Here is a 24,272-nt window from a genome sequence, read left to right as displayed (position 1 = left end):
GCATCTGGCAAATAAATCACTGTCTTAGGTCTCATTTCAAATGGTCATTTATGGACAGTCACTTGAAACACTGTTTTCACTTGAAATACATCATTATAATATAATTATTCACATATTTAAAGGGAAAATAGCTGGTTTTTTTCATATTCTACTGGTACAAATAACCACTGAATATATGGAGAACATATTCTTTGTGAAAATGACTAACTTATGGACTCAATCTACAGACATATTTATTTGCACTTGTTTCTTTGCACATTTTCTTTTCTACTATTTGCACTTTTGTTGCTATGTACATACCTGTACTATCTATCTATCTATCTATCTATCTATCTATCTATCTATCTATCTATCTATCTATCTATCTAACACACTTATAAGCCTTTTGTTAATACTATAACACCCCTATTACTAAAAAGTGAAAAAAGTCACAATATTAAAAATATGATTTCTCAGACCACTGTATATTTTATCTTACCACCACCCATTGTAGTTACCATAGAGCAAGCAAAATAGTTGTTTGACAACAATGACTGTTGTAGCAATACTAAAAATCAATTTTCATAACTGTATATGTACTATATTTTACATAATTAACTAATTGCATTTTAATTATTGCGACAACATGATGGGTGAGGGTAAGATAAAATACATAGTGGTCTAAGAAATCATGAGGTTAATATTGTGGTATGTTTTTTTGTTTGTTTTTTTCATAGTGCAATGTGGCTATGGTACTTAATAAGCCATAAACTCCATATAAACATGGGCTTTTTTGTCTTAGACAAACACATAAGTAACTAAATTGTCCATGTATTTTCTGTCCATTGGGGAATTTCTTTTTATATTTCACTAATGTCATATGTATAGCCTGTGTAAAAGCACTTTCAGGAAGGACCTGAATCTCAAAAAAAAAAATTCCAACATCTTGTGGAATCCATGCCATAAAAACAATAAGGCTGCTTTGGGAGCAAAAAGAGGCCAGTCTCAGTTGTACTAAATCCGATGTGTTTGAGAATGTTGCACTAAATTCTCTGATTCCACTGATCTCAACTCACAACCAAAGGGCTTTTTTATTCTCCCCCATTTTCTACTAATTTAGTCTCCACTGTTAAAATAAATCCAATAGGTGGGCATAGCATTTCTTAGTGTAATTAAAAATTAAAGTTGTACTGATGAGTCCTGCTAGAGGCAAAATTGCACTTTTCTTAATTAGTTGCACTGATGTCTTGACTTAAAAAGCAAAATAATAATAAACTATTTAGCCAAAACTACCTCAAAATGTTTTGGCATTGAAATACATGTGTTGAACAGAAGTAGTTGAAGCAGAGCCTTTTTTTACACAAAAAACTTTTTTTTATCCAAATTCATTTGTTTTATATATACAATGCATCAGATGTTCTTTATGCTTGCTTGCACAATAGTGTAAAAAACACACACACACACACACACACACACACACACACACACACACACACACACACACACACAGCCTTTTTGAAGTTTAGACTTGTCTGTTCTAAGCTAGCTTGTCTAATTAACTGGTGTTGGAAAATTCATAAATCCCCACCCTTTTAGAAATGTATAAGTTCACAGCTTGTTTTCTCAACCCTACTGTACAAGAGTATCTACCTTTCATCAATAGGTCATCATTTTTCTGTTAGTGATAAACTACAAAAATTTAATTACAATATATACAAAACTGTTTTTTATACATACTATAGTATTGCTGTACTAAGGGATAGTTTAAAAAAAACAACTTTTTTTTTTTTGCTAGTGTGCCACCCTTGCTAGTGCAGTTACAGTACAATGGCATTTAACAGCATGCAATAATATTAAGAGATCCTAAACATATTTTTACTCACCATTTTCAAGCATTAGCAGCATTTAATGACATTTTAATGAGACATCTAATGTAGAACTAATGGGAACAGGAAGTATTCTAAGTTCCACAATGCTTTTTAGTTAAATTACACATTTACACTGAGTTACAGTAGAGACTTTATAATCAGTCCCCCTGATGACAAGAATGATGGTGTTGACGCTGGTATTAGCTTGGAAATTTACCCTTTGAACAATGATCTGTTTGAGCAGAGTTACACATGTGAAGATAAGACAGCTGGACATTGATAAAGCATCAGCTACATCAGTCTTAGTAGGTTCAGATCCCACAGGTACCACTATCAGCGGATTTGTGGGTAAAATTGAAAACCACACTAAAATAGACCTGCATGCTGAAAGAAGTTTAAACCAAAAAATGTCGAAAGCCAAAATATAGCAGACTAAAAATGATAATAAGTAACTTGTACTGTTTACTTGTCAGACATAAAAAGTAGGCCATATCATCATAAAAAGATCCTTCAAAAAAGCTTCCCCACTAGTGACTTACCTTTAAGAGCCATTTCTTCAATTGCTTGTACTGGAAAGTACAATCAAATTTAGCTTGGATGGCAAAGCAATAATCCAAAAAACAATATACAGGATAAATAAAAGATGAAAGGATCAAATCCCTGTTGTGTAATTTGAGAATTTGTGCTTTATTAAAGGCTTGGGAGTGTTTTTGCAGCAACTCTGTCAAGACTGACTTATCTACAACACACACAAACACGCACGAACACACACACACACACACACACACACACACACACACACACACACACACACACACACACACACACAGCCTATAATTCAAGTATCTGTCCTGTCTCCTCCACAATCTTGTGAGAGCAGTACAATGAATAATGTCATGCAGATACAGGTCAGCAACAGCTAATGTTCACATCTACCATCAGATCAGGGGGAAAAATTATTTCAACTGATTTTGATTATGGCATGATTGATGGTGTCATAACTATAACAGTCTCTAGAGTTTACACAGAAAGGTGCAATAAAGAAAAAAATGACCAGTGAGCAGCAGCTCTGCAAATGTAAATGTGATTGTGGGTGAGAGTGGTTTCATAAACTTGACAATGAATTTAGTGTTCTTCCTTAGAAGAACATAGAAGAACCATAGCCTTACCAGTCACCAGATCTAATTTCGATAGAGCACTTTTGGGATGGACCTGAATCTCAAAAGAACTTTTCCATCTTGTGTGAATCCATGCCATAAAAACAATGAGGCTGAATGACACTTTTAATCCTCCAGAAGTACATACATTTCCCAGCTGATTATGTGAACAATGCTTTAAATATAAACCAGGCTTAATGTGACTATAAAACAGCAGGGTGTTGTTATTAAAAAATGAAATCAATTATGTACGTTAAGCGATTTTATTTTTTATTTACATGTTTCCTAACAAACATGACAGATTTTATTCCATATTAATGAACTCAATACACTGAGGGCACTGAATCTTTTTAAATGCAGAAATCCATATATTACTGTTGTATCAATATTCTTTTACAATAATTAAAAAATACCAAGGTAAAATAAAGGTACTAAAATGTACAAGGAATTGTGCATTTATTCTTATAAATATTGTTTCTACTGCTAATAATAATGACAAATGTAATATGTATTTCATATTTTATATAAGGTCAGTTAGCATCACTGTTTTTAAATGGTTGTTAAACCCTGGCACCTGCAACACATCACTCATGTCCCGAGCCTCACACATATTCTCTTCAGATATAGTGTTCACACTGCACAGCACACGTCAAGTCTCATTACGTCAAAGAGCATAGGACAGAGCCCTCATGGTGAGTACTAGTCCTCTTCATCTAGCCCCTCTAGTTACACTGAGGTCTCCAGTTTGCAGCCTCATGCACAGTGGACAATGGAAAATGAAACAGGAAACAATTAGATTTTTATAATAAATGACACAACAGATTGCATGAGCTGCAAATAATATAAAAGATGTTAAAAATTTGTTATTAGTGATTAGTTAAATTTCTGACAATAAATAGATCCACCTCTTTTATTAAGATCTTTGTTCAAAAAATATTTGTTACTATATTTTGTTGTGTCAGTATTTCTGAAGCTGGTACTAATATTGGTTAAAGTAAATATTAATAGTAAGTTTCCTTCTGGCATGTGTTCACATTTTCTCACTTCACATTTAACATTTCTGGTATATGACCATGAGGAACACTTTCAATTCCAGACACAAACTGGGTGCAAGAATGCGTATAAATGTTTAGAAGGATTGCATTTTCAGAGAAAAAATAAAAAGAAGTTAAAAGCTTGTGCTGTTTCCTTAAAAGGAAAAATTAATAGCCTATGTTGACTGCCTTCACTTTTATACTATACAAACATTATATTAGTTGCCAATTTTGTTATACCACCATTTTGTGGTTTTATGTATAATAAATCCTAATGGTTTATATTTTCAAGATCAGAGATATGGGTTACTAATAGCTTTAACAGCTGAAACAAGATATTTAATTTGTTTTCATGCCTGAATTAACTCAGGCACAGACACCACCTACACCATAGTGTATACTATACATATATTCCTGTATATTAATGTATAAATATTAAAATGGTTTTGTGCTAATGATTTTGGGAATGCATTATTTTAGCAATATGGAACTGGAAATTATGTATTCCTAAACAGAGTACAGACCGCTACATCAATTTGAATTATTTATTATCATTTTTAATTTGCTTTAATGTTCCTTGATGCACAATCCTCCAGGTTGACTGAAGTTCAGAGACAAACATGAAGAACCTCCTGAAGAAGTGTTTGGCAGGATGCAAAGGTACAAAAGTTATTATTTTTTATTTGACCATTAACATAAATCTATTCAACAAGAATTCTATGAAAGCCAATCAAGTAATATTTTCTCATTTTTGCCTTTTGCGTTATCTATATATGTTTCTCAGCTCCTCAGTAGAAGTAATCAACCAAAAACAATGTCCTGTTTTGTGGATCTGTGTTCTTCTACATGCAGTTTGATCCTGAGCTTGAATTATTATCTAGATGGAAATTCTGTTCATCTTCTCCACGTGTTTGTATGGGTTTTATCCTGGTTCTCTGGTTTCCTACCCAAACCAGTAGAGAATGCTAAATGATTGAAGTGGTTCCTGGAGAAGAATGAATGAATGAATGAATGAATGAATGAATGAACGAATATATTGTATACGTCAGTGTTTGCCATCAATCCATTCCTGATTTGGCCTATGTAAAATGTGTGGGTTTCATTACTGGACCCTGGGGGAAATTAAAATAAATAAATAAATATATAATTTTATTAAATTAAATTACCAGCACAGTGGAATTGTAAATATAGGCTGACTCATCTCAGGCTAATGAGTCAGTAAAGCCGACTCAATTATTTTTTATTTTAGCACAAATTCTCAGTGTGTGCTTATTGCCTCTGGTTTGTGTGATTATATGAAAGCTTGAGTGCATGTGTTAAATAAATGCATATGTGGATGCATGACCATGAGCGGATGTCAAGAGAGATAGACAGAGAGTGAGAGTGTGAGAAAGAGAGAGAGAGAAAGAGTCTGCTGCAGTGACTCACACATGCTGATCTCCATGGAAACATGCTACACAATGTGCAAGGAATCTGCCGAGGGCTGTCATGATTAGTCTGTTTTTTCACTAAAATATAGGCTTTGGGATTAGCATCTAGCTTTTAATTCATTGTATGTCTTTGTACGGTTCTTTGCCAGCTGGAATGGGACAGTATGCTAAATTTTGAGAGCATTGTCTAAACAAACTGACTGGTCTTTCACACAGACTCCACATAAATGAATTTAGACAATGGTTATACAGTATTTGAAATTGTGAAGTGCTGATATAGTGAAGCTTACTATGTAAAGATTTTTTTTTATTGCATACTAGTATCCAGTGTCAGTGTTTTCTATCAGTCAGAGGTAAATCTGTTACTCACTGCTGCTTCTCACTGGATGTTTTTTGTTTTTCTCACCACCCTGTGCAAACTCTTGAGGCTGTTGTGTGTGAAAATTACATCAGCAGTAGATTAGCAGTTTCTGAAATACTCAAATCAATCTGTCTGGCAGTAACAACCCTGCCACAGTCAAAGTCTATCAGATCAGAATTTTGTCCTATTATCTGCATTATTTGCTGTGCCATTTGATTTGCTGACTGAATAACTGAATGAATAAGCAGATTTTCAGGTGTTCCTAATAAATGGCTTGCTGAATGTAATTCTGCATGAAACAGCTGCATTAAAAAAAGCTTTTTCAGAGTCCTATGCTCACAGAAAGGTAAAGATCGCCCTCTAATGTTGGTGCTGTAATACTACAATATCTCCATTAACATTAACATTTTTGCTTTTCTTACCAGTTTCCTCCAGTACAATGCAATTCAACTCCCATTTGATACTGAAGCCATTGAGTTATAACCACAACTCAACCTAAATAAAGTGATACAAGAGCACTTTATTCCTTTAGTCTTTTCAGCTGTAGCCTCTGCTCAACCAGAGGAAAGTTGCAAACATTCAAGCTCATAAAGCTAGATTTTTAACTAATTTCTTGTGTAAGTCAGCACAACTGCATCATATCTTGCAGTCCAATATTTTAATATTGGATTTCTTGTTAATCTGGAACTGAGTGTTGCTGGAAAATGGTGAGTGACAAAATAAGACTTTGTTCTTTTGTTTATTGGAGCTAACAGCAAAATTTGATCATCATCCCTTATACTTGAGAGTATTGAATATTAAATATTAATATATATTTTTTTTATATTAAAAAATTCAATACCATTATAACTGCACTAGCAATGTCCTCCAATGTCCTCTAAATAACCACCTTCTAAAGGGAATAACTAAAATATAATAACAATGCAAACAATGCAAATTAGAATATTTACTGTGACCTCTAGGATAGGGGGTTTGATTCCTGCTTCCACCTGTGTGTAGAGTTTGCATCTTCCTGTGCTTTAGGAATTTTCTCCTGGTAATCCAGTTTCTTCCCCAGTCCAAAGACATGCATTGTAGATGGCATTTCTAAATTGCCTGCAGTATCTGTGAGTGTGTATGATTGTGCTCTGTGGTGAGTTGGCACCATTTCCAGGATGTCCTCTGCCTTGTGCTCTTGTGCCTCAAGTCTTCTGGCAGAGGCTCCAGGTTCCCCGTGACTCTGTGTAAGACCCTTAAGAAAAACTGTGTAAAAACTATTATTGGATTAGGAAAAATTTTGTTTGGAAGCATATGTAAACTTGCAAAACCCTCTACTTAAACAAAAATTTTTTTGCAAAATGAGTATCATGTTTCATACTGAAGTATTACATTCTATGCTAGATGAGACGTTAAACTGTTGGATAACGTGCTTACTGGAGTATTAATCCTTGTTGGTGCTAATGAATCTACTCTATCATTCTACCCTGGGGCAAATGAATTGCTCAAAAAAAGCAAACAAACAAATAAGAACAAATGCAAAAAGACTGAATTTAAGAGACTTATTAAATAATTGGTAACGGCAGGATAAATTATTACAAAAAGCAGTACCTGAAAATCTTGTGCAAGCATAAAGTTCGTTATAGTCTTAATTTCGTCACCTATTTTTAATTTAGTCTTAGTCTTAGTCTTGTGCCAAATGTCCTTGTTAGTTTTAGTCATATTTAGTCATTCACATATCTTTTTTGTTAGTCTTTTTCGTCATTTTAGTCTAGTTTTAGTCAAAAGAAAACTCAAGGTATCTTAGTCAAGTTTTAGTCGACTAAAAGTCTTTTAATTTTAGTCTAGTTTTAGTCAAAAAATTGTATCTTGACCACATCTGGAATCTATTGTAAGAATAAATACAACGAGGCCTCATTAAATGCAATAATATCATGAACACAAGTGTTATAGTGGAAATAAATAACTTAATGAAAAGCCTAAGATCAAAACTGTAGGTGTATATATAAATTACCAACTTAATGCAAGTTATACATGGCATTGCACACACCATTATTGATGATATTTGGAGCAATATTTCATGTAATTGTTAAACTTGATTCCCTTACATATACATTTGTTTTTAAGCCTAATTATTCATTTTGATTATAATGTGATTGTGACAGGGGCGTGGGAAGAGGTTTCGGGGTGCTGAGTTTTTTCTGTCACCACTTTTGAATAGGCTAAGAAACAATATCAAGGCTATAAAACTTGTCAAAACTCCGCGAATCACAAAAGTATCAGTGAGAAGTTGAGAACACTCGTTTAAACAGTGCATACACTCGAACTTGACTGCACATGACATTTTTTACTTTATTGATACTGCTTTTAATCGTAATGCAAAGACCGGTCATCGGGACATAAGCTGTCATGTACAATAAAATAGCCTGCGCAGCGACAGGAAATATAATTTAACACAAAAAGCTGCCTAGACCAGGGGTGGACTTGCGCTCATGAGTTTTTATTTATTTTGATTATTTATTTTTTTGAGCGGCGTGTGGACGAATTCTTTCTACACACACACTATTTTAGTTCTTGATAACAGACCGCTGCGAACTATAACACACCGTTGCCATGAAACACAGAGCGTTGCCATGGACACACAGGATTCTAACCGTAGAGACGGAGCGCACTATTTTCTTTAGCGGAAACAATACAATTGTTTTTAAATCAATAAACTCCTTTTTAAATCATCATTTGTCAAATGAGTCAAATTATCGATTTATTTGGTAGGTAGCAATATAATAAGCGGGATCCGCTTCGCGGACCTGTAACCTGAGCAACAGCGCGAAGCCGCGAACTCGTTGTGAATATTTTAAAGGTGTAACAGCTGATGAAAAAGCAGAGACAATTGCAGACGAAAATGAAGAGAGATTTTATCTTATTTTTCATTTTATACAAAACATTTTCGTCTCGTCTTTTTTCGTCAACAATAATGCATGTTAATTTAGTCTTAGTCAGCGTTTTTGGACAGTGGTGCAGTCTTGTCATCGTCTCGTCTTAGTCATGAAAAAAAATGGTTGTTGACGAACATATTTCGTCTCGTCTCGTCTGACGAAATTAACACTAGGTCGTTATGGGTTTTGTTCAAGGCCCCAAAACTGCATCACTGGTAGTGAGATCAGCACATTGCTGATCCTCCACTGTCCTCTGCTGGTACTTTCAGTGTCCTGTATTATATATTCACCCAAAACAGAACTCTTAAGTATCGAGGCTATGTGTTTGTTTGTTTGTTTGTTTGTGTTGTTGGTTTGTTTGTTTGTTTTGTTATGTTATGTTTTGTTTGTTTGTTTTATTTTGTTATTTGTTTGTTTAGTCCTGTCATTTGAATTAAATGACCAACTTAGTTTACTTGCTACGCTAATTCACTTAGGAAGCTGTGGTAATGTGTAAAATCTAATAAACATATATCTCTGAGTGCTATACGTAAATCAGATATATACGTATGTCAGTGGGAGATCATACAGTGGATCTAAAAAGTCTACATGCCCCTGTAACAATTGCGGATCTTTGTGACGTAACAAAACAGAAACTATGATTAAGCATTTTATTGAATCTTTTTCCAGCTTTAATGTAATATAGAAGACAAATTCAACTCAGGGGTATCTACAGTAACCCAGTTGCACAACTGCAATACATTGTTAAAGCAGCTGTTGTTTTTATCACAGCACTGTATTTTTGAGTCTACCAACATAGCATATCTTACTGTGTATAGTTTTTACCCACTCTTCCTTGGAAAAATGCTCCAGATATATTAAATTGCTGAGGGATCTGCTGTGCCTAGCCCTCTTCAGGTCATATTTGCAAATCAACAAAGATTTGGGTCATTCTGAATTGAGACTGGGTCAATCCAAAACATTGGCCATTAGTATTCCTTGAGTAAAAAAGTGGATCAGCCAAGAGAGGGTCAGTATTGCATAAGCTAATAGTAATAGTATAAACTATTGCATCAAAGTTGGAAAAAGAACTGTATAGAATGTCTTTATAAGCTGTAGCATTACAATTTCCCGTCAATGGATATAAGAGGTCCAAACTCTGTACACAAAGCCAGGAATGCATAGTTTCCTAAAGTTGGAGTGGACGAACAATAATGTGCTGCACAGAGCCCTGATCTCATCCCATCTGAACATATCTAATGTTGCTGTAGATCTCTTTGCAGCCTCCTTTTTATCTTGTCTTTCTTCAATTTTGGAGGAATGTCATGCTTATAGTAATGTCACTGTAGTTCCACATGTTGATGATGGCCTTCACAGTCGTCCCTCATACAGAGAATTTCTTTCTCCAAATTGATATATTTCAACAGTAAAATCCTGTGGATCCTAAGAAGCAGAGTCTGACTTTATTTTTGTCACATATACATTACAGCACAGTAAATTCTTTCTGTGGATATCCTAGCTTTGGAGGTTGTGGTCAGAGCACAGGGTCAGCCATGATACAGTGCCCCTGGAGCAGAGGGGTAGTGTTAAGAGCTTGAACCGTAATCTTCTGATCAACAACACAAAGTCTTAACCACAAGATTAAGATGAAGAACATCCTACAGGAACAGCTGATCTTTATTCAGAATAATATGGTTCATCAGTATAATTTCACTTTTGAACATGAGCTTAAATGTGATTAGAAAGAACATTCTGAGTGTAGAATAAATGAAAAAAATTTCTGAGTTTCTTTCTTTTCTTTTTTCATAAAACATTTATTTTTGTTTTTCACTTGAATTTATATTCGTTATTTACTTGAGGCTCTTTTCCCTTTTTAATAGGGGTGTATAAACCTTGTATAACCACTGTAATTATTATTAATGGCAAGACAGAATTTGTTTTCTAAGATGTTTCTTTGTGGTACTGAATTGTGTCAGAACTGGAAAAGTGTTCTTAAACACATGTTTTATTGCATACAATTGAATCTCACACTTTCCCAAGCCAACAGAAGATGGATATGGTTACATGCAAATAAGAGTGAAAATTATTTAAATAAATAAATAAATAAATATAAAGGAGCTCTCTGATTTTCTATGTATGATATCAATGAATTTGGCATGGTAACTATTTTCAGTCTATGTAAGAGGCTTGTTAGTTAGCTAGCATCCATATGTTTTGTGGCTCTAGCAATCCAATGTAGGTTGCCTAAAATCCAAATCAGAAAATAATATAAGCTAACTTCAGTCCACATTCTTAGTGACGATTTGCCTATCATGGCTACGGTTAGCTGCTAACTGTTCAGATTACAGATGAGTTAATTATGTTGAGCAACACATCATCTTTCAGTATGAAAATCACCAAATGTCTTTTTAATATGTTTGTAACAGTATCCTTCTGGTCCACATACATACTGCTAGATAGAAACTGCAATGTCTAATGGATACATAGTGCAGATGTGTAATCATTGGCAGAGATGTAGACTCAAAGAGCAGAGTTTAGTTTATTATTATTGAGAAGAATTGTGAGATTTTACATTTACATTTATGGCATTTGGCAGACCCTCTCTTATCCAGAGTGACACCTGAGTAGCTGAGGGTTAAAGATCAAGGGCCCAGCAATGGCATCTTCGTGGTCCTGGGATCTGAACTCACATTCTTCCGATCAGTAGTCCAACCAACATCTGTGTACAGAACTGTGATTTTGTCCTGTTTATAGTGTCTTTTTTAGTAGTTATGTTTAAGTAATATCTTATATGAGGTGCCTTTGAAATTCTATTGAAGTATTGACTGAAGTAATGGACAACATTCCATCCTTATAGACTGTAAATATTACATTATATATGCAAGAAAATCCAATAAATGAGAGACAGCAGTTCAGCAGAGAACACATCTGTATAATATTATGTTGCTGGAATTCCTTACTCTTATTAAGAGCACAAAACTTTATGTCACCCCTAAAGGAAAATTTGATGATTACTAAATTTCTAACAATATTTTTATGTAGCCATTTGATATGCCATTTTACAGAGCATAGAATTATATCGTATATAGATGTTATGTGACATTATATGTGCAAAAGCGGTTTTTCTAACAATTTATTTTCAGAACAAGTATAGTCTAGTATAATAGTCTATGCACTATAAAATATATTGGCATGTCATTCTTCTAAAATTCTTACATGTATTTCTAAAACTAGTTTTGGAACGAATTTTGGTTAAAAATATAAGTATCTTAAAGTATCTATAATTGTAAGTATATTTATGTCTTTTAATTATACATGCTAAAACTTTTGTACATTTTTATTATCTTTTTTAATTAACTGAATTTAGAAATTCCTATCATTAAGAAAAAAAAGACTTGACCAATTTATAAGTTTTCATGCAGTTATTATTGGAATCACCACAGACATTCAAACCATACAGCACAGCACAGTTGATTTTTTACAAATAGTAAAAAGACCTATATTTTGAAGGAGACAAAAATTAAACTGCCTGTTATACATAGTCAAATGTTGTAATCAGTTTCATAAAGATACGTATCTGTTAGGAATATTTGTATGTGTGCAAATCTTTCATAAAAAATGTTTTTACCTATCTATTATTATTAAATAAAAAAAAAGTACATACGTAGAAAGCTACCTAAGTCATATATACCAAAATCATTTAAGAGAAATCAATGATTATTGAAATAGAGCAAACAAAGAATAAATCAGAACATTTCCATGATGAACCATGGTTCTCTGCTCAGTGATCAGCTTCAAAATCACGATCAACTTAATGGAATCAAACAAAACATTTGAATACCTCATAGGGACCACAAAATACCGCATTAATACTGCAATTTACACATCATATCCAGCTTGAGCTGCTGTAATGCCAGTTGCTCATGTTGGCTGTGCTTTCCCTTGTAAACATGCACAGCTCTGGCACTCCCTCCATGTTGGGGTTTTGCACGGGGTGCATGGAGAACCAGGTGAGGTTGAGGAGTCACCGCACGCCTGCCCCTCAGCCCTCTCTAAAAGGTTTACGTTCTTAACATCAATGTGTGTGGGTCCCAGATGGAGCAGGCATGCCCAAGGCCAGCCATCACTGCTTACAGGATGGCACAGAAGAACTTCTTCTCCCTGAAGGGATTCTCAGAAGCAGGCACAGGTGACAGCAGAGGGTCCTCCTTAGCGTGAGCTTCGCAGTACGACATCAGGTCTGCAGCCGCTTTAGACACCTGCCAGTGACAAAAGTGTAAAATGTTGTAGGTGGTAAGTTCAAACACATATTTCTGATTAATGCACTAGATAGCATGGTTTTCAACACATTTTTTTCCCTTCACCTTTATACGGTCGATGTTAGCTTCCATTTTGAGCTGTTCCACCAGTTTACGTGCCTGGGCGATGCTGGCAGTGTTGTTGCTAGCCATGAGTCTGCTGGACAGGGAGGCTTAAACACGAACACTATTGCACAAGGACACACAGCAATATTAATTATGTTTGTACACTGATTCATGTGCCACAAAATCACATGGTTGAACATTTCCTTTTAATACTACTGCGTCATTGTGAAACTGCCTCTTATGCTGCCTAGCAACACCATGAGATAGGAAGCACGGATTTGACTCCCTTTGTGCTGAATTGTTTTCTTTAAACATACTGAAAGAAACAACTAACACTAATATGAAATGTACTATAGGTTTTGCTATCTGGTAGTGTTCCATTTTCCTTCTCTTTTAGAAAAGCTTGCACATGGATCCTACAAGATCCTGGATTTGTTTTGCAACTGTTTACCATGTGCAAATTATTGCATTGCCCAGTGGCTATAAATTGGACAGCTGCACAGACTTGCTACAAACAGCCCACATCATGCCAAAGATCAATAGGGTTGAGGTTTTGATGACTGTGAATCATTAAAAATGTTAATGTGTAGATTCAGTTGTTATTCATGGCATATTTGCTTGCATGGGTTTGGCCATGCTTTTTTGACCTCTTTGATGCATAAAATATATTTCATTTCCAAAATTAGTATAACTGTTGTTTGTAGGTCTGATGGCAGCCGTGTGTGAGATGCTATACTAGAACTGGGTGTCATTATATCATAACAGAAGAAGAAATGGGTATTTGTGTGTGCCCTGGGACAGAGTGGGCATCCCATTTTGGGTGCATTCTCGCACCCAGTGTTATTTGAAATGGTTCTAGATCCCACATGTGAGGTATGACTTGGACCATACAATTTGTGTGAAGGTTGTGTATAACCTGATATTTAATCGTTGTGTATACTGTACCTTAGATCACTCTTTAGTCTTTTCAGCTCACTCTATGCCTTGAATGTCACTGCTCAAGGTCTAGTCTCGTGTCCCTCTGTTCAGACTCTGATCTACAGGAAAGATTTAAAAAAAAAAAAAAATTCTTGTGAAAATATCTACAAAAATATATAGTGTGCAACTGAGGCACAAAAGACTTTGTTACACATATGTTTCACATACACACACACACACACACACACGGGCTTATCTAAAGAGCAACAACAGACAATCCCTCAGTAGTGCAGACTACTGAGTTAGCTCTACTGGGTGTCTACAACACAGACTGATCTCTGCATGATATTTCCCAGTTATTAATGTGATGTGGTAGTGTTTGTGTGTGTGTGTGTGTGTGTGTGTGTGTGTGTGTGTGTGTGTGTGTGTCACTGTTGTTTAATATTGCCACATGGATAACAACGACATGCTGTGTGAAAGAGTGTGCGAGTGTGCATTTAGGCTTTGTGTTGTTTGTTCCCCTACATGGATATTGATAGCATGCTGTGACACACCTGTCAAGACTGTAAGCTCAAAGGGTGTGTGGTGTATTAGAGTTTTAAATCTCAGTAGGCCCATCTGCAGAAAGGTTAACCACAAAGGCCTACTAATGAGAGAGAGCAGCAGGGGGCGCCAATGTGTCAGCTGTCACTGACCCCGGTCTCACTAATGAGTCTGGCTCAGCCTGCTGGCTTATATATATCCAGAGAGAGAGAGAGGAAGTACCCAAGCAGCCTTTGACAGTGCTGAACTATTATTTTCTTTACAATATTGCATCAGTTCTTTGATGATTCATCACAAGTGTGTGATCTGCACTGTTTCTAGTTAAACACGTGCTGGCACAACTTAAATTCATCAGGGAACATAGTTTCACTGTATTATATTATGTCTTACTAATAAAACTCTTATAGGCACAGGCTCCCTGTGACCCGAGGAAAATGAATGAATGAATGAATAAAACTCGTTAATAAAGTGAGTCTCCTGTTGTCCATATCATTATTTATGATGTTCTCTTTATTACCAGATTACATCCCAATCACATTTCCTGGACTTATTGCATTATTTCACTGAAGTCACTGAAGTCGTGTTCTAAGCCACATTTAATAACGTTATTGTTGCATGCAGGAAGCAGAGCCCCACTGGGAATTCAGCCTAAAACGGTGTTTGTACTCCCCAGAATAGCTCAGATCTAAATTGACCAACTGCTGTTGCTGGTCTCATTTTCATCCTGAAGCTGATTACTGAAAAAAAGAGGAGTAAACCTTGTCAAAACCTTTATTCTCTGTTAAACATGACAAGTCAGTGGTTTGGACAATTATTCATTAGTGCCCTTCATTAAGACTTGGGGAAAAATGTTACACTGAAACCAGCAACCCCTCTTTTGCAATGAACATCAGTTGCTAGGCAACCAAGACGGCAAAGCATCCAGGAGAGGTGAAATGTTCCACTCTGAAATCAACACTGAGGCCAGAGCCAGGCCAAGCATACAGGAACTCACATTTAAATAGCTGAGAGAGGATATCAGAGCCAGACCAGCCTTGCTAAGTTAAAACTATACTGCCTTATAAAAACTCAAAACATCAGCATGCATTTTAAACAGTGAACCTTTGGATCTCAGTTCCTGTTAGTCCTCACATCATACTGCTCACTGTTTTTACCTTATAGGGGCTCAATGTGTGAGCAAGCAAGCAAGGAAAAGAGAGAGAGAGACAGAGAGAGAGAGAGAGAGAGAGAGAGAGAGAGAGAGAGAGAGAGAGAAAGAGAGAGGTGGGTATGTGAGAGAAGTGCACTAGGTATGTTAACCTAAGAGTTTGGCCAGACTCAACAATGTGCTTACTGTGGTATGTGAGGTGAAAGAGGTACAGGAAGTGGGAGCATTCCTGAGGTTGGTGTATCTCAGTGATCATAAGGTGTACATATCCGTGCAGTGAATGTGTATTCTTTCAGTGTTTCCCTGAGCAAATGATCAATATCAGAGGATGTGTTTCAGAGGGCAGAAGGTGAGCTTTGTGGATGATTTTCATGAATTATGAATTTGCCCACTCGTTATTCAGCTGTCCCCTAAGGATAGTCTTTAAGTCCCTCTTCAACATTATAAAACATAAACTTGAAACTGGGATAAAAAATACTTTGGAAACTCTTTCTCTGGTGTGAATTAATAGGTGCTGTTGGTTTTACCATCCAAATTGTCAAATCTGAAAGAAGCTCACAAACACCCATCCACCCACACATACACTCACAAACACAATCATCCACTAATAACTTATCTCTGGCTACTTTAATGCAGCTGTAAAGCACCTTTAAAAGGTGTGAAGCAGCTCACAAAGAGAACTTTCACATAAAAAGTGGCTATTATGACGATAAGTCCTACAGTCTCTTTGTTGCTGTATGATTTTGTGTCTGCGTGCATGTTTGGAGAAATGGCACACTCTCTTCCTCTTTCCATATGTTGTTCTGTCTTTCACTCACATCTTAAACCCCGTCTTTCTCTTCCCCATTTCTGCAGTCTGTCAGTGGTGTGAAACTATTGCTTTTGCTTATTTACTGCCGTTCTCTACATCAGCATGAATCTCAAAATTTACTAAAATCATACAAAGACAAGACTTATTTTTATGTAAAAATTAATTTGTGAATGGAGAGGACAGTCCGTCCAAAATCTTCAATAGGTGTTTAAATAGGTTTTGATCTATTGAACTGTGAGGGCCATAGGATTTAATTGATATCATTATCATACCTATCAAAGTGGTGCTAAAATAATTCCAGACATGAATCACCGGGGACAATGATGTTTGCGGATGACATTGTGATCTGGTGTGAGAGTAGAGAGCCGGTGGAGGAACACCTGGAAAGGTGGAGGTCTGCTTTGAAAAGAAGAGGAATGAAAGTCAGTCGTAGTAAGACAAAAAACATGTGTATGAACGAGAGGGAGGGAAGTAGAATAGTGAGGTTACAGTTGGCTGAGGTCAAGAAGGTGCAGAAGTTTAAGTATTTGGTGTCAACCATCCAGTGCGAAAGGGAGTGTGGAAAAGAGGTGAAGAGGCGAGTACAGGTGGGTTGGAGTGGGTGGAGAAAAGATTCCAGAGTGTTGTGTGACAGAAGAGTGTCAGCTAGAATCAAAGAAAAGGTGTACAAGACAGTAGTGAGCCCAGCTATGCCGTATGGGTTAGAGACTGTAGCAGTGAGGAAAAGACATGAGGCAGAGATGAAGGTATATCAGAGATGAGGATGCTGAGGTTCTCTTTATGAGTGACGAGGATGGACAGGATTAGGAACGAGCACATCAGAGGGCCAGCTCAGGTTGTCTGTTTTAGGGACAAGATCAGAGAGGGTAGATTGAAATGGTTTGGACATGTACAGAGGAGGGAGATGGTTATATTGGTAAAAGGATGTTGGAGATGGACCTGCCAGGTAAGAGGTGAAGAGGAAGGCCAAATAGGAGAAATATGGAGGTGTAAAAGGAGGACATGAAGTTAAATGGTGCGAGAGTAGAGGATGCTGAGGATAGAGTTAGGTGGAAACAAATGATTTGCTGTGGCGAACCCTAACGGGAAAAGCCAAAATTAGAAGAGGATAAATAATCCTGTAAGAGAAAATGAGAAAGAAGGAATATATTTTTAAATGTTATTTATATTTTGCAATTTTTTATTCTAATAAATATTTTAAGCATTTATTGCTGCCTCTCTCTATCTAAAACATGGGCCAGTATCTCTTCCAGAGGAGCATTGCAGCACCAAGGAATTCCACATTCATTAATTGCTTTCAAGCAATATTTAATCCTTCCACAAAAGTTTGAAACTAGATCATCTGAGTCATTGCTATAACATCATTTTACACACTCTAGTAAAAAAAATTCTATTTGGATCCTTTAAAGGTTCCAGTGGAACAACTGAAAAAGCTTTAAGGATCAAAAAAAAAAAAACAAACACACCCAAGTCAAGCCAACTCGAAGCAATGTTCTTACACGAACTTCTGAGTTAAATCACACACAAGTATAATCCATCCACATGGAACAACTGGTGTAAGGATTAAAATAGTGGGGTTGTGCTGTTCTAGGAAAAATATCAACAATGCAATGCGATGTGGTATAATGAGTAACCACCACAAAGTTTCCTGAAGCATTTATTTCCCTACAAGACAGCAATTTGGAAAAAAAGAGACTATTTTCTGATTAAAGGACATATTTTCTAGCTGCTATTTGTTTATTTTGTGTGTGGGGGTGGGTTATATGGTTGGGAATACATTTACAGCATTTAGCAGACCCCTTATACAGAGTGAATTACTTTTTTTTTAAATATCAATTTATACAACCGAGGGTTAAGGACCTTGCTCAGGAGCCCAGCAGTGGCAGTTTGGTGGACCTGGGATACGAACTCATGACCTTCCAAGTAGTAATCCAACACTAGGCTACAACATCTCGCTAATACATTCTATGATAGGTGTTCTCAAATTTTATGTTTTGATGACCCAAATCTGCTGAACATTTGTGGTAATTTTGAAACATTTCTAGCTCCTCCTAATACTGGAGAGTTTGCTTGAATTTGCTTTTCTGCAATTCCGAAATTGCAAAATAATAGGGGGACTGACTTACAGAATATTGTAGATATTAATGACTGTTCCTCAACAGACTCAATGAGAAACAATGGAGACAAAATTCCATGTTGGAAACATAATGACACTAGAGACCCATTCCAAAAATGCTAAAATATATATATGTCTCTGTCAGAAAGCCTCTTCAATATTCAACAGGGCTGTGATAAAGGTGTAAAATAAAGACCTTTCCTCCAGAAACTTCATCATGTACACACTCTAGTGAACCCAACCCTAGGACACAAGCCTGTTATTTCCTGGAGTGAGTGACTCAGCTGTTAGACTACTCATTTGTTTCTCATCAACATGGTCTCTGATAAAGAGTGTGCTTTGTTCCCTAAAGGTTTGATTATAGCAAACATTTTCACACACTTCAGTTCATTAACACTGTGCCTGTGTGCATATCTGTGCATCCAAGTTTATTTTCACCATTTGATAGACTGAAATGTGCAGCATACATTTCATCCCATCCCTTGTTGAAAATTATAACTTGATAATATATAACAGAAGTCCACTTTGTATATTCAAACTATAAACTGCACTGCAATCCAAAGAGAGAAGTTCAAGAACTAGCTTTACACCATGAGTCGCCCAGTGGTTGCCTCCACATCTGGCTCGAGTCACAAAAGCATTTATAGTATCTCAGAAAGTTCAATTTGCAGTGTCCTTGTTTAGCTACATCAGTCATAAACCTTTGTGTTAATTATATACTATTATATTTCTGAGCAGCATGTGCAAGAAGCATAACTCCAAGTTATTACTCCACTGCTCAAATGGGCTGTGAAATGTTTATTCTCTGAGTATAAAGCTTTTAAATCATGCAGCCCCTCCTGACCTGGTTTTAGCTCTTCACAGCTGCAGATGAAGAGCAAACAGCAACAAGTCCAAGCACTGTTTCACACCCAGTCCATCCTTGAGGATTAAGAGAACAATCTGGACAGCATTAAAAATGTTCAATATTAAAACAAATGCAGTCTTGTTTAGGCTGTTATTTAAAAGGATGCTGCCATATGTATTTGATTAACAGATTAGAAAAAGCATATGCAACATAATATTATTTGGAATTCTAAGCTATATTGTACCCTGGGAGGTATTATATGTATTATGTTCTTATATGTTTTTTTCTCATCATTTGTGCATGTTGACCACAATCATAATTTGCACATGGGTTACAGCACAAAATTAGATGAGACAAATTGCAGGTCTTTCACCTGAATTAGGGCTTGAAAAGGCTTTAATGATACCAGTTCCAGAGAACACTTTGTTTCCAGGGAAACAGGAGCAAGTGTCTGAGTGTGTGTGTGTGTGTGTGTGTGTGTGTGTGTGTGTGTGTGTGTGTGTGTGTGTGTGTGTGTGTGTGTGTGTGTGTGTGTGTGTGTGTGTGTGTGTGTGTGTGTGTTGCCGAAGGACTGGTATAAACATGGCTTCTTTCAAAATGGACCACATGCCAGGAACTCCCAAGACTCCTGAGAAGTTAATAACATTCCAAACATTCAGACCAATGCACTCTGCACACTTTACAGCAGAATATGTGTAGAATTTTTAGTACTGACATAAATATCAATCAGTTTAACATAAAATGTTAGCGGTGGCATTTACTGGATATTGATTTCAGGTAGTGACTAGTTTTTATTCAATTGATATGATCGTTATATCAACGAACCACTGCAGCTTTTCTAAAACACATTTTATTAATGTTTTCTCCAAACGTATTCTTGAGAAACATATTTATTTATGATAGGAGTTCATTACATCTTTTATCTTTGTTGACTGTTAAGCATTGACTATGCTCAAAATATATTGCTTAAAAAACCAAAACCACATCAAAAGTTGCATATGACATCGACATTCAATATCACTAAATCAATCGCTAAATGATTCAGTGAATTCTAATAAGTTTAGTAAAAAATAATGTCAATTTTTAACCAACCAAATCCAAAGTTTAAACCTCCAGGACACATTAGAAAGTCAAGCCTTGAATTTCTTTCTCTTAACTATCTAACTTTTTGAATATATTCTTTTCAGTTACTGAATAATTCATACCAGATAACAGACTGTAGTATTTACTTAAAGATTAATAACTAAATAATAAAGCATGGGGTTCAAGGGGTTAATATACTGAACACATATATATATAATGAACAAAAAATTGTGACATGTCATGCTGCCCTAATTCAGACTCAATTTTATGTGATTTAATGTGATGATAAACATTCTAAGGTACTTTTTAAAATGTGTACATATAACATATACTGAATCATCAAAGTATTAATACAGGTTACACTATACACCATTTTAAATTCAAAGCATAGTTAGACCCACATGGCTAATAGTCTTTTACTGTGAGATGGAGATGTTTGCAGTGTGTGTGTGTGTGTGTGTGTGTGTGTGTGTGTGTGTGTGTGTGTGTGTGTGTGTGTGTGTGTGTGTGTGTGTGTGTGTGTGTGTGTGTGTGTGTGTGTGTGTGTGTGCAGAGTAATTATCTGGGGCCCAGCGTGGACAAAAGCTGCTAACTCATTCCAATTCTGTGATGACTGGTTTGACATTTGACAAGGCTTAATCATAATCATGTTTTTTCCCTTAGCATTGGCTGAAAAGCATGGGGGGTCATGATTGTGTTTTCTGCTTCTTTTTAAGTGGCTGTGTTTGGGTGTTGGTAGCATACATGCATTTCAAGCATCAAATAAATAAATACCAACTGAAAAATAGCCCCCTAAAATGACACATACACACATTCATAGCTGTCTTTCTTGTACATTTTTCCTTTATATATATATATAATATATATATTATATATATTATATATAATATATATATAATATATATAATGTGTGTGTGTGTGTGTGTGTGTGTGTGTGTGTATATATATATATATATATATATATATATATATATATATATATATATATATATATATATATATATATATATATAATGTTAAACATCTATGCACATATACCACGATGCCTGAATGTAAGAAGATGCTCACTGTTACATAACATGGCACGTCGCTGTAGTAAGCACAGAAGAACAAAATGGCAAGCAACAGGGAGACAGATAAAAGCTCACGTTATGTATTTCAGGCAAGGTGTGATCTATGTTGCTTCAGTATATAGTGTGTTATGTGGCCCATTTAATGAATTGACTGATGAGCTGCATTGCTGTAACAAAAAGCAATGAATCATCAGCCTCCCTTTACACTTTAAATATCTCTTAATAATCCTCTTACAGGGAAGCAAAACTGTTTGACCGTTATGAGAATTCACCAGGGACTCCTTGGGGATTCCTTGCAAATATGCTACTTTTTTCCTCCCTCAGCCATCGTTCTTTCTCCAGTATCTTCTTTATCCCCTCCCCCATTTTTTCATGAGTCCCTTTTCTAACAAATACACAGAGGAAGTACAAACAGATCTAAAAGCCATTCTCTACCAGGCTCTATTCTACACAAGGCACACTGTGGGAGTGAATTCATGTCTTATTCTTTATTTAATATATATATTTTTTATTTCGAGCTCTTCTGGGAGCCCTCTTCTGTCCATGTTAACGATGATGTGTACCGACACACATGCAATAGCTATGGATAAGTGGTGTCTCCACACAACACCGCCCTGATGGAACCTTCTACAAAGATCCACACAATCACATACAAAGGCAAAACTCACAAAACTACATTAATCAAATACACATGTACATTCAACCAAACCCAGATACGTACATTCAGCCAAAAACACACGAGAATGAGGAGATGCCACATTCGATTTTGTTGGGTTCTGCTGTAACGCCCACCTATCTCACAGATAGATCTCCCTCTCTCACATACATGCACAAGTACACATCTGCAGCTTCTTCCTTTTCACAGTGAGCTGATGTGAAAGTCAGCAGCTTACCTTTTCAGAGAGGTTTTGTATCTGTTTTTTTCTTCTCAGAGACTCCAATATGGCACAGGATGCAGTAGTAGTAGCCAAAGATTCTATCATACATCAACTATCCCTCTTCCTCACACTTTTGCAACACACACCCATGAACACACTCGCACACACAAACTGGCGGCTACACTCTGGCTGACAGCTCTTCTCATGCTCCGCCCAACAGAGTGTAATCACTCTGGAAGCCAACTCAAACCCACTTCCCCCTCTCTCTGGGAGCACACACTTGCACATAACCAGATATTTTCCGAAGGAATACAAAGGGTCCTACCTGCTTTCCTCCTACAGATGGTTCAGATGGTTGCTTTCATACCCCTTTATCTTGGTCTGCCAGGCACGTTTTTAACTTGAGCACCTGAGGCTCTAATTGTAATGCATGTGATGTGGTGCAGTTCTGCCCAGTACAGTTGCTCCTATACACAACCTCTATCGTTCACAGCATTCACAGGGCAGCCAGTCCTGTGCTGTGGCTCTGGTACAGTGTTGACAGCAAGAATAGATAAATGTGCCCAGTTGCCCCTCCCCCAAAGAGCGTGACTGGGAGGGGGGGGTGATTTATCCTTTTTTCTTAAACTCTAAACTCATTCTCTTTCTCTATGCATTTTCTGCATGTGCAAACATACATACTCACATACACAGTGTGTAATAATCCAAATGTCCGAACTCCTTTAATCTTCAAATTGACAATATTACAGCCAGAGAAGATTAAAAATATTCCAGGTGGCACCCTACAGACAAAGGCTGCACGCGCACACACACACACACACACACACACACACACACACACACACACACACATACACATAAAGAAACTAAACAAGCAATATGTTTGGGGTTGAATAGAACGTTGGATGGGTGGATGGAGTAGAATAATAATTACAATTATAAGGAATGATACAGGAGTCAGAATGGGAATGTATTTGAGAGTAGTTAAGGGTATGTTAAGCCAAACATCTTTAAACAACACTGATCAAAGTTGATGTAAAAATTTCGAATTTCGTTGATGTAATAATTTCATTACTAATCTGGTTATTTCTTAGACCAGTTAATTCAATCATACATAAGGCATATCTGCTCTGATTACTGAAAAATCCCCTGCTACATAAATATGTATACATAATTCACACACACACACACACACACACATATATAAATATTGTGTGTTTGTCTGTGCGTGTGCGTGTTTTATTATTTTATTGGGGGGGTATCAGTGGCAGCTGCTGTCCTGCACCATTGCCCTGTGGAATTACTACAAGGTCATCAGTGTAGGCACTGTCACCCAGAGCTTCACACATGCCCACTGAACAAAGCCTCCAGTCAGCCATAGACACAACAGCATGCACACATACAGTACAGATGCTTATCTTGAATGTGTTTTTGCATCGACTAAGGCCTTTATCTTCATTGTTCCAATTTTAGACATCTTTTGCTAATCTTAATCACATACAAATTCAATGAGTCAGTAAACAAAGACAATCTCCACTCTGAAAACTTAACACAACAGTATGGCTATACACTTTGGATGGAATAGTTATGTTTTAGGTGGTAATTCATGTGGCCTTCTTCACTATGCTGCATGAAACACAAGTACATGAGAAAGAAAGCAAAGAAATTGGGCTAGAAGAATGAAAAATAAGGTGGGGGAGGGAAAGAGAAGGAGAAAAGCAGGAGGAGGGCAGTATGACGAAGACAGCTGATGAAATGGATTTCCCCTGTAG

The 24,272-nt window shown here is 36.4% G+C and overlaps 1 protein-coding gene across 4 annotated transcripts; it reads right to left on the bottom strand.

Moving 5' to 3' along the window:
* Positions 1 to 12,123: 12,123 nt before the first annotated feature.
* On the bottom strand, positions 12,124 to 23,033 carry gng2 (guanine nucleotide binding protein (G protein), gamma 2). 4 transcript variants are annotated; one of them, XM_060872191.1, is made up of 4 exons: positions 22,826 to 23,033; positions 14,030 to 14,121; positions 13,085 to 13,208; positions 12,124 to 12,979 (listed from the first exon to the last, which is right to left on the bottom strand). In XM_060872191.1, exons 3-4 carry the CDS (start codon positions 13,169 to 13,171, stop codon positions 12,851 to 12,853), a joined length of 216 nt encoding a protein of 71 aa, XP_060728174.1. In that variant the 5' UTR covers positions 13,172 to 13,208; positions 14,030 to 14,121; positions 22,826 to 23,033; the 3' UTR covers positions 12,124 to 12,850. The 4 variants fall into 4 exon arrangements, with proteins under 4 accessions (XP_060728174.1, XP_060728175.1, XP_060728173.1 ...); XM_060872192.1 differs by having other exon boundaries at positions 13,085 to 13,205; XM_060872190.1 differs by lacking the exon at positions 22,826 to 23,033 and adding an exon at positions 22,516 to 22,698.
* Between the last annotated feature and the right edge of the window lie 1,239 nt (positions 23,034 to 24,272).

This window comes from Tachysurus vachellii, chromosome 6 (assembly GCF_030014155.1).
Source record: "Tachysurus vachellii isolate PV-2020 chromosome 6, HZAU_Pvac_v1, whole genome shotgun sequence".
Classification (NCBI taxonomy): Eukaryota; Metazoa; Chordata; class Actinopteri; order Siluriformes; family Bagridae; genus Tachysurus; species Tachysurus vachellii.
The sequence above is the reverse complement of the archived record's forward strand: the minus strand, read 5'-3'. Positions and strand labels throughout refer to the sequence as shown.

Coding starts and splice junctions, on each gene's coding strand:
- gng2 (XM_060872191.1), bottom strand. CDS start 13,171: ATGGCTAGCAACAACACTGCCAGCATCGCCCAGGCACGTAAACTGGTG. Junction 12,980..13,084: donor CTAACATCGACCGTATAAAG/GTGAAGGGAAAA, acceptor TGTCACTGGCAG/GTGTCTAAAGCGGCTGCAGA.